Genomic DNA, 11355 nt, shown 5'->3' on the forward strand with positions numbered 1-11355 from the left:
CCTGCCAGCTCAATTGAATTAGTCAATTAATCGATAAATTGGTGAAAAAAATTTATAAAAAAAAGCTGTACATTTACTTGTTCAACATCCAAGCACCACGTCAAGTTATACCTCAAGGGGGCGTTTGGTATAGGAGAAATTTTTTTTAACCAAGTAAATATTATTAGTGGAGAAATAGTTGTAAAGTAAAATAAGTGGGGAAATTTGAAAAATGTTGTTCGATAGAACGAAATATTACCAGAAAAATTGTCATAAATTTATTGAGACTATGTTTGGTTGAAAGTAAAAGAGTGATGAGAAAATTTGACAAAATTTCGAAAATACCCCTGAATATGATAAAAGACACCGAGCAAATAGACGTTGTACACGTGAAGGCATCACTATGCTGGTTTTGGTCTTTCGCTTTCTATATCTGATCAAGTTCCCTCTTGAGTTGCTTGTTCTTGCTTTTTGACTCCATATGAAGCAACCCATCATTTTTTCCCTCTTTCTTAAGCTATTTGTTGTGGTGGGTCTTTGTTTATTCCACTGGATTCCTTCTAATGAGCTTCAACTAAGAAGTGGGTTGTTGAATTGGAGTTAAACTTTTTAGAATTTGATATGGTTTCCAGTGAAAGGTTGGAGCTTTGGTTGTTTAAGAAGAGAAAGGTACTGGAAATTTTGTTCCAGATTGTATTTGGATGGTGAGTTGTTCTACTGTTTCTTCGTCAAAAATATGACTTCCCTAGTTTAGAGGGGCATTTATGTAACAAAGTTGGCGAATGAAATATGACTTCCCTAGTTTTCTCCGGATATCACCTCAAAAGAGGTCTTCCAAAACAGTGATTAGTGTCCCATTTTACACTGATTTCAGCTTTTGATGGAGAAACACAATGCCCTGCTTTATTTCTGAAACTCCTGTACCAAACACATCATTCTCCACTCCCCACCTTTACTTACCCATCTATCCCCTTAAAAACCATCTACCAAACACCCCCCAAGGATCATACTAGTTGAAATACCATGAAGATAACCACAAAGCTTGCTGAAGTCTACAACCAAAACTTTCTGGATTGCTAGTAAACGTTTCACCAAGCCTATACTATACAGGGCGGATTCATGTGTATTTATTTTAAAATTAGTGTCCATTTTTTCGATAAAGTAAAACAACTAAATATGTTTGGAATATTGTTTTTATCATAAAAATATACTTAAATTTTCTGCTTAACAGTGTTCAAAGAAGAGAGAGAACACAAAACTTACTGCACGCAAATTTGGGGATAAAGTGAATCGGCGATTCTCATTCCATTGCTTGCTGGCAAATCAAGACTTTTACTTCCTCAGGGTGATCCTCAATCAATACACTGTATGGAATTGGGGAAATACCGGGGATGTGTGAGACATTGAAATTAATTGAAACAAGACATTTTTTGTACATTACAATTCAGCAAGGAGAATCCCGTAGTTCAAGGCATAACATACATAAGAATGAAAAACATGAGTTTAAACTTTAGAGAGTAAATCAATCATCAATAGGATAGGCTGGTGAAAATCCTAAATAACTTTTCACATGCAGATGTGAAAGTTCCACATCTTTCTATATTGGTGTACAGAATTACAAATATCAGAATTGAAGGTTCACGGTATAATCATCAGCCTAATCTTGCTTCTCTACGTAACACCTGGAAGATAGAAATTCATAAAAGAAAATATCAGTTAAGAATGAATGCGTGTGCACAGGACAAAAGCAAATTAATGCCAATTACCTCTTCAGCAAATTTTATCAAAATTGTTGTCCGAGGTCGTTGTTGACCTTCCATGGGCACAAAATGAGCTGTTACAACAGCTGGAAATCCGGCACCATCCAAAACACCCTTCATTGATGAATGAAACAAAACAAAACCACCGATTGGACCCTTCTCTAAGAATCAGATAACTAGTTGATGGTAACTGAGCGAAGCAAAGCACTTACCCGTACTATTCCAGCAACAAATGCTCCACAGTTAAACGTTCCCATGTCCTTTGGAATAGAAATGAATCTATAACCAGAAATCCATAAGCTCACTATTAATTGATGTACAAAAGTCCGATGGGTAACAGTCAAATAAAATGCTGAGACAGAAATTACTTGTTTACTAAGAGCTCCTTTTCACTGATCATGTATTCATCTTCATGTTCAGTTCCTTTCTCCAGTGAGTCAGCTACCTAATATCATGACAACAACAACAAAATGAAACTAAGGGAGCTGCTAAAAATTTAAGATAGTTGCCAACATCACATATTCCAAGGAAAATGAGCATATAAATTAGCCAAGAATTTCTGCTTTACATTGTCTCCACAAAGATAAATTAACTGCTCGATTGTTACAAATAACAGTATTAATGCTCCATTTGCTTCAAGTCACATCTCTTACACCATGGATATAACTACAAGATATATGTCTAGGTATTGAAACAGTTAATGCATCCTGTAATTGTGTTTAAGATCTCTAACACAAGATCTATGAAGTAAACCATACAACACATGAACTTTCAAAGACAAGGAAAATCGCGATCTAGAACACACAGTCACAAAAATAAACAGGTTGGTCAAGAACCAAGATTGTATCAATATGTTGATGGTTCTTTTTATAAACAATTAAACATGAGGATGATCTGCCCAATAGACATCCATGAGTAGTAGAGGAATATAAGACTGAGACCAATAGAATGTAAAATGAAAGCATGATATATTTATTTGCTCAAACATCTACAGAGCCTTTGACTTACACTTATAAACAGTTCTTCTCATCCCAAGGACCATATGAAGGTGAACCTCAGGGATCAAACTAGTTAAAATACTGTGAACACCTCCACAAGCTTAACTTCGAAGAATGAACAACCAAAACTGCTTAGCATAAAATAGTCTATCTTATCATTTTAGGCTAACCTGCATTTTCAAAGCTAACATAATCTTGTTTTCAATATTGTGATGTATATATTTCTTTTTTGAAGGGCATAGAACCACAAGGGACCTTTTTGCAGTCTAAAAGGCCATACCATACCAGGATGAGAAAGGGTCAAAACTCATGTCTCTAAGCAAGGATATTTCATGATTGTGTAACAACATTTAACTCACCTGTCCAATATTTGATAAAATAGAGGAAAAGAGAAAATAAAAGCAAAAATTGATAAAGGGACTCACCTTTCCAAATAAGACTTTCCACACTGTACTGTGCACAAAAGAAAGTATACCCAACAGTCGTGTCTCCCTTCTGTTTCCCTGTAGTTTCAGAATAATATTGTAATATCAATTATGCTAACCTCATGCAAAAAATACAGAGATATTCCAGCCTCATGGTCAAACTCAAATCACTAAGCGCCAATTTCCAATATATATAAACAATCAACTTATAGACCCAAATCCCCAATGAATTAGAAGCCCGTTTTTTAACCACAATATCAAGTTGTGGACAAAGCAGCATTGAGAAAATGGTGGATATGCTCATTGCTTGTGCATGGATTCTCTCACTTTATAGAGAGAATGTTTACAAGCCAAATAGGTGGACGAGTCTGTTGGTGGTAAAGAGAAAGAATGTACGAAAGGTACCTCTGTTAGTCTATAGGTTCACATAAGAATTATAGATTATAATAATGGATGGCTGGATTGCACAAACACTTTATTGCATCACTCATTTTGTCAGTAACAAATTGTCAATACCAAATAAACATAATCAAATAGAATATAAAGCGTACAAATGGTTAGGAAACTGCCCCACCCAGACAGTGTATGGGATGAGTTGAACCCAAGTGTTTTATTCCCCCTCCCCTTTCACTTCTTTAATAAAAGAATCAAACCCATGTTATTGGTCATATAGAAAATCTTTTTTTGATAAAATGAAACTGAGTGAGCTGCTGCAATGTTACTCGCAAGTCACAAATGGAAGAATTCAATGTTAAGAAGCACTAAAAGTCAACAGATTTTGAACAATCATTAACATGTACCCAATTTTGTTCTTTTAACAATCAAATATATCAAAAATCCAGACTAAAAAAATTGCTTATAAGTCCAGGACTCCTCATGGATCAAAATGTGTGATATAGATGGATAGTTTTATAATTTTATTGTATGGGTATATGAAAGTAGAATGATTGGACCATTCGACATGATAAATCCATCAAAAGAACGGAAATGCTGGGAAACCTAATATATAGTCCACTATCTCCTTATGTTGGGGTCCAGGATTGGCTGATTTAATCTCCTTGATATTCAATTATGGTTATGATGAATAAAGTAAACTTTTTACAAGGATTTCTGACAGCAACCATACCTTATCTCTGTGGCAAAGCAGCTCAAGAACTCGAGCCCCAACAGCATATCCAGCATCCTCCAGTCTGGTGGATTTACATTGTTAAGTATCAAACTGATTTGAATATATATATATAGGGAAAAAAGTTTCCGCAGTTAATGCAGAGAAGTTATCTGCATTTATTCTCAAAACGACGTCGTTTTGGTATTGAAATCTTAAAAAATTATAAATATAAAGACTATTATAACCCTAAAATAAATTAAAATTACAAAAACACCATGATTTCCGTCCCAAAACGACGTCGTATTGGCTTACTGCAGATAACTTATCTGCAGTAACTACAGAAAAAGTGAACCCTATATATATATATATATAGGGAAAAACATTTCTCAAGTTGCTTGAGACAATGTTATCTCCGGCCACTCCAAAACTACGTCGTTTTGTTTATTTATTTCCTTATATTAATTGATTTACCTTTGAATGGTTATGATTTCCTTTTTCTCTCTCTTCCTTTATTATTGTTATATATATATATATATATATATATATATATATATATATATATATCAAGCCAACTAAATCTTTGGCTCATATAATCTAGAATTTTTATCTCTACAAGCTTCACAAATTAAAAATAAAGTACCCAAAACAATGCAATATTGACATATAACTAAAATGTTACATTAATTGGTTACTGTCCTCAATCCAAGGAAACAAATCATGCTTAACAATGGAGCACCTACTTATCATAAACATAAGACGAAGCATACTAAGGATCTCTCCCAGCTTGGAACCTACGGGGAAACTAAAACAAAAACCAAATCGGCATAATTTTTTTTCTTCATCTTCAGAAATGAAGAATGGAATAAATAAGAGAGGGATCACCTTCGCTCGAGCTCGCCAATATTGTCAACCTGCGTTTGGTTGTACTGAACAAGCTCTGAGAACAAGAACGCAAATGCACTCAAACTAACCTGCACAAACACATCATCAATAGATATAATAATAAATCAATACAAAAAAAAAAAAAAAAGTGTTCCCGATTAGAGACAATAGCAAGGAAATGCGAGATCTGCAAAATTGATGAAGCAATTGAAAGGAAATCAGAGAAGAAAAAACAAATATAAGACGATTTGAGATGCAGATAAATCAGTGAAAACAAGTTACTTGTGTTGAAGAAGAGGAATTGGGAGAGAGAGAGAGAGAGAGAAACCTCTTGCTTGCCCTTGTTGAGGGGCTTGTCGAGGACATTACTGTACTGCTTGATCTTTCCGACTCCGATCATCTTCTTCTTGTCTCTAACTCACACCAAAACCAAAACCACTCACTCACTCCTCTTTTAGGTTAAGCGAATTTGGGTACCCTGACATTTTTGATTTGCTCCGTATGCTATGTATTTGACATTTTTAAGTTAAATTAAGTGCAAACTAAATTTTTTACGAACAAAGGTTAAACATTTTAAGGGCAGAGTAATTTGCCATCATGCCTTGGAAAATATTTTCACTACTAAGATGTATCGATATTTTTTTATCAAATATGAAAAAAAAAAAAAAAACACATATGTTGAGGGCAGTTATACTTATTGTTAAAAAAAAAATTATAACTCTTGCTAATAAATTAATCATAGTTGATTTTTGTTAATCTAACGATTATAATTTACTGGGTACACTTATTGATTAATAGGAAAAATATGTATCATTTTAAAAGACACAAAATTGTATCATTTTAAGTGAGAAAAAAGATAAATCATGGAAGAGAGAGTAGGAAAACAAATTTAAAAGATGTGGGTCCCACCTCTTTGTGAAAGTGAAAGAATGTAAGATGTGTCATTTTACATTTTTCCCTTGATTAATTATTAATACTCAATAAATTATAACTCTTAGATTAGCGAAAATCATCGGTGATTGGTTTAGTAGTAAGAGTTATAAAAAAATTTAGTAGTAAGTATAATCTCTCCTTTATCTTTATGGTTATCTTTTTCCATATCATTTTATTTTTAGAGATATTTCAATTGGTTCATTGCTTCGCGATTAGTCTATTCAGGGCAGATCTTAAGATTAAGTCTTTAAATTCTTCCTAAAAAGATATTGGAGATGATCGAACGCATATTCTCACCCTCACTTATTCAGTTACCTAGCACCAATTATTATTATTATTATTTAAATATAGTGGTAGGTCCCACTTAAATTAGGTGTCTTTAGGAAGAAGAAATAGTCTCTGTAACATAAGAAGCTATTCCCCCTATATTATATAGATTTATTTATCAAATAACTTTTTATATCTTAAAATGATGAATCCCTTAATTATGTAAGGTGGGATTAATTTGATATATAAGCTAATGCAAATCAATCTCAAACCAGTAAAAAGAGGTTAAAGTTAACTAAATTTGGAATAATAGGCAAAAAGTGGCTCGAGCATACAAGTATTTCCATACTCCTTGACCAACCAATTTTTGGATGCTCCCTCTCACAAATAAAGGGGCAAAAATGGTATAAGAAAATGAGAGTAGGGATAAAATAGGGAAAACAATTTTTTATTTGTGAGAGATGTGAAACCAATGTACTCAAAATGAAGAGTACAATTATACAAGAGTTTGATGACAACAAACAAGCTTGGAAGCGACTTGATAATACAACTCACAACAATCAATAAGTCCAAGGAAACAATTTAACAAGACAACATAAGCAAAACCATCAACACACATGATTAAGATCAAAGATCAAGATAGTAGTATATCCTTGGGGCTTAGATGTAAATGTAAAGGTAATTGATTAATGGTGCATAAATGAGCTCAATGGATACTTAATTATGTACATGCATTATCCATGACACTAATCACTTGAAAGTTTTTGAATAACTCATGAAAAAGACCCTTCACACATTTCGTAACCTCAAAACAATTTTATTAAGTCAATAAATTGCATTAAAAGTTATTAGAGACAAGATTGGAATGCTTTGCAACTCAAAAATTGCAATACTTAAGTTATGTCTATAAAGTATTTGAATACTTTCTTGACTAGTATTCGAATATTTGTGTTGAGAACAAAGTATTCAAATACCTTATGAAAAGTATTCGGATACTTGATGAAGTATTTGAATACTTCATGAAAAACATTCGAATCCTTACTATGCAGTAAGCATTCCAACAGCTATAAATGACTAGTTAAGTACCAACACCTGTATAAACTCATTTATTGTGATTCAGAACAACAAGAATTATTGTTCCATTGATTTTACAATCATTGTTGATCATTCTCATTGAATCAAACATATTCATTACTTGTTCTTACTCGTATTGATCATAAAACTCCTCTGAGCTTCATTCTTGTGTCATTGATCAATATCCATAAGCTTCAACTTGTATAATCTGTACTTTAAGAGTACAAATCCATTTCTAAACACTCTCTTTCTGTTTATTTGAGTTGAGGGTAGTGAGACCCTAGTGAAAAGGTTGCTCATAGACTAAGAAAATGAGTGAAAGTATAAAGGTTTCAAGAATCAAACTCCCTAGAAGCTTGACCATAAGTGGAAAGTTGTTTGAGCGGCTTCAATCTGAACGTAGGTCACGGTGGTAGTGACGAATCATGATATATCTTGTTTGCAATCTCTTTAACTCCTTATCTCTTTACATGAGTATTGTTAGAATACTTGAGCATATTTAAATTCATATTTTGCATATTATTTGCTTGTGTTAATTTCCATTTTTTAGACTTTACTTGTGTCAAATTATATAAACTTAAGAAATTCATTTTCAAGAAAGAAAGTGAGGCATTTTATGAAAATATTTTTAAAACGTAATTCACCCCCCTCTTGAATTTGAGGTCATTTGTCTAACAAGAGGGACCACCAAAAAGTTCAATGGCCTTCGACCATTGAATTTTTTCTCCAAGCATACACCAAAGAATGCACCGACACGTTATATTTTACAAAAAAATGTTTGTTGGATATTGACACATTTCGACTTGTGGTCAACGTTTTCCAACATATTTTTTTCAAAGATCCAAATTTTATTTTATTTAATCTTTTTAACTATGTATGAAAAATTAATTTATAACTCAAATACTTTATGTTAAGGAATTTGATAGGAAAAATTAATAAGACATAAAAAGTTATTTTTGCTTTATATTTATATTATGAAATTTGAATATTTGATTAGTTATATAACTTATTATGAACTATTATGTGTATTAAATATAAATTATATTATATATATTAAAAATATTATTTAATATCAAAATATGTCCTATTGTGTCAAAATTTTAGAAATAACGTGTTGGTGTATCGTGTCATATTCCATGTCCCGTGTTGGTGCAACATAGTATACACCAGTGAAAAGCAGCTAAACAACCATTTTTCTTTCTTTCTAAATCTTGAATAATACCATCTCCAAATATTATATCAATATAATGTGTTAAGACTCCCACCTTATTTATACGAAATTAATCTCGTAAGCCCCAGTGAGACAATTATGTGATACATATTTGAAAAAAGAAATAGTCACCGTTTAATTGTGACTAATTTATTAGATGATCCAATAACAATTATGGATGTTGCAGAGAGATTTTTCTGATGGATACATCAGCGATATCCTTTTGCAAGATATAGAGTTTGGTGCTGGGTTATCTTGATTGTTAGAACTTAAAACAAATGTAAAGGGTATCTCCAAGGCACTTCAATACTTAAATAAGCATTTGATCAATGAATTTAAGTCAAGTTGGATTAGATGATTATATGAAACCTTTGCTATATAGTTATTGATCGTCCTACTTATGTTGCCTTAGTATGGCGGCATTTAACCTCACAGAGGCTGTCTCATATGCAGGATATCTATTTGTGAAGTATGCTTTATAGGTGTGTTACGAAATGTCTGCCCCTTAACTATTGACTATCAGGGTGTTGCTGAGTTCTAAGTTGTTGATATCATAGTTGTACACCTCTAGAATAACATCAACGCATAATGGACGCATTTCCTCGTTCTTTAAGTCTTGTTTGTTGGGGCTCCGGGTCATTCATAGATTAAGTCTTACATTTTGCATGGGATAGATCTAGATCACTAACGTTACAAAATTAGTTATGATTGAATTGCCTAATAAGCCTTTGGCTCTACCCACATGTTACACATGATATACACATAAAAAATAAATATGTGCGATTAGTCACACATGGAAGGCATCATGAACTTTTTTATTTGGTAACAAGGCATGGTGAACTTATTTCGCATGAATATAGTAATTAAAATATTGATTTATCACTGCGATTTTACGTTTTTATATATATATTTTTCATCAAAATATTTTTATCAATATTCCAAACACTTTTACAATTATTTTACATTATGATTTTATGTTTTATAATGTTTGGTCGCCCTTTTCATTTTACATAAAATCTCAATTTTAACTATCTTGCGCATGAATGAGGTACTGGATTTATATTGTATTAAATTGATATTATATTTAAAGATTACATGATTTATAATTTTTTAAAAAGATTATTATAAAGAGCATTTACCCAATGAAAAGCTCATGTTGCGCTAATTCAAATTTAAAAAACTCCAAAAATAAATCAGAAATGCTTGAGAATAAGTTGTTTTTGTATAATTTTTAATATATGTATATATATATATATATATATATATATATATTTTATCTTATTTTTGGTAAATTATATATATATATATATCATTTTAATTATATGGTTTATAATTAAATTTCATTTAATTGAATTTTAATTTTATAACTAAAAGTATATACATTAAATATTATAGATTAATAATTTTTTTATTATCTGAAAACACTTAAGAATTTCTTAAAATGAATTTAATGCTTATTAACCATTAAGTGAAAGGATTTGAAAAGGAAAAAAAGGAAACCATATTTAATTTTTTATTTTCAATCAACACAAGTATAAATATATATATAAATGAATAAAGTTTGAATGGAATATTATAGTATAACTTTTATTATTTTTATTTTAAAAAAGTTAAATAATAAAGAATTTATACTCCATTACTTTTTCTTTATATTATTTTATTCACACCACACTCACCCTTAATATTACTTTATGAAACTAATAAATTTCTTAACATCAATTCATCCAAATAATGAAATGAATTTTACATTTAAAAAATGCATTCAGTTATAGAACAATTTATTTCTAAACGGGATGAATATCTTTTTAAAAAAATCTTTATTACATTTGCGGCCCTGCGCATGTGATGCAACGTGTCTGAAATCCGTCAAAGGATATTTGTGAAAACTACACTTTATTATTATTATTATTATTTTGGCTGAATGGGAAAACTACAGTTTAAACTTTACATCACATTCCCCAATATGCTTACCCAATCCAATTTAACCAGTAAAACATCATGATCCATCTCTGCTCATGAATGATCTTATTTATTCATTTTTAATTTTTTGTGTAGAAATATCTTTTTGTTTTGATAAATGGCAAAAATATTTCTATTTCTCTAATTACGATTTAATTTTTTTTTATCATTCTCATTTAGAAAAGATTGGGGAGCGAGACACGAATATAAGGACAGACAAAATAATATCAATGCCCCACATCAAATCTTCTCATCGTAGGAACCAACAATGTATTATTTTGAAGAATAAAGTGTGTCTATTTTAAAGAATATAAAGTTGTGTCATTTTAAGTGAGAAAAAGATATAGATCATGATAGAAAGAGTGGATAAAAAAAAAAAAAAGGTGGGTCCCACCTCTTTATGAGAGTGAAATGACACAAGTTATGTCATTTAAAAGGACAAACACTTTTCCTTATTTTAAAACCCTTAAAATAAAGGGTAAAGTGTGTATCATTTTAAAGGAAATAAAATTATGTCATTTTAAGAGAGAGAAAGAGATAGATAAAGGAGGAAAAAGAGTTGACAAAAAAATAAAAGTGTGGGTCCCACCTCTTTATGAGAGTGGAAGAACATAAGTTGTGTAATTTAAAAGAATAAATATTTTCCCCTAAAATAAATTATATTTGAATTAATGTTCTACACACATATAAAAAAAGGGAAAAACATCTATCCATTTTTTTTTTTTTTTTTTTGTAAATAAACATCTATCCTTTTAAAGGA

The 11355-nt window shown here is 31.1% G+C and overlaps 1 protein-coding gene across 1 annotated transcript; it reads right to left on the reverse strand.

The window, feature by feature from the left end:
• Positions 1–1268: 1268 nt before the first annotated feature.
• LOC133301113 (uncharacterized) lies at positions 1269–5662 on the reverse strand. Its single transcript, XM_061500724.1, has 8 exons — positions 5481–5662; positions 5153–5241; positions 4289–4352; positions 3163–3240; positions 2108–2184; positions 1952–2018; positions 1746–1853; positions 1269–1661 (listed from the first exon to the last, which is right to left on the reverse strand). Exons 1-8 carry the CDS (start codon positions 5550–5552, stop codon positions 1632–1634), a joined length of 585 nt encoding a protein of 194 aa, XP_061356708.1. The 5' UTR covers positions 5553–5662; the 3' UTR covers positions 1269–1631.
• Between the last annotated feature and the right edge of the window lie 5693 nt (positions 5663–11355).

This window comes from Gastrolobium bilobum, unplaced genomic scaffold (assembly GCF_033153095.1).
Source record: "Gastrolobium bilobum isolate Gb01-03AN ecotype WA unplaced genomic scaffold, APGP_CSIRO_Gbil_v1 utg10099, whole genome shotgun sequence".
Taxonomy (NCBI): Eukaryota; Viridiplantae; Streptophyta; class Magnoliopsida; order Fabales; family Fabaceae; genus Gastrolobium; species Gastrolobium bilobum.

What these genes read in the sequence shown, in the direction of transcription:
- LOC133301113 (XM_061500724.1), bottom strand. Translation starts at nt 5,552, where the DNA reads ATGATCGGAGTCGGAAAGATCAAGCAGTACAGTAATGTCCTCGACAAG. An exon ending in TGCTTTGCCACAGAGATAAG is followed by an intron (nt 3,241 to 4,288) that starts GTATGGTTGCTG and finishes CTGAAACTACAG; the next exon opens with GGAAACAGAAGGGAGACACG. An exon ending in TTGTTGCTGGAATAGTACGG is followed by an intron (nt 1,854 to 1,951) that starts GTAAGTGCTTTG and finishes TCATCAATGAAG; the next exon opens with GGTGTTTTGGATGGTGCCGG.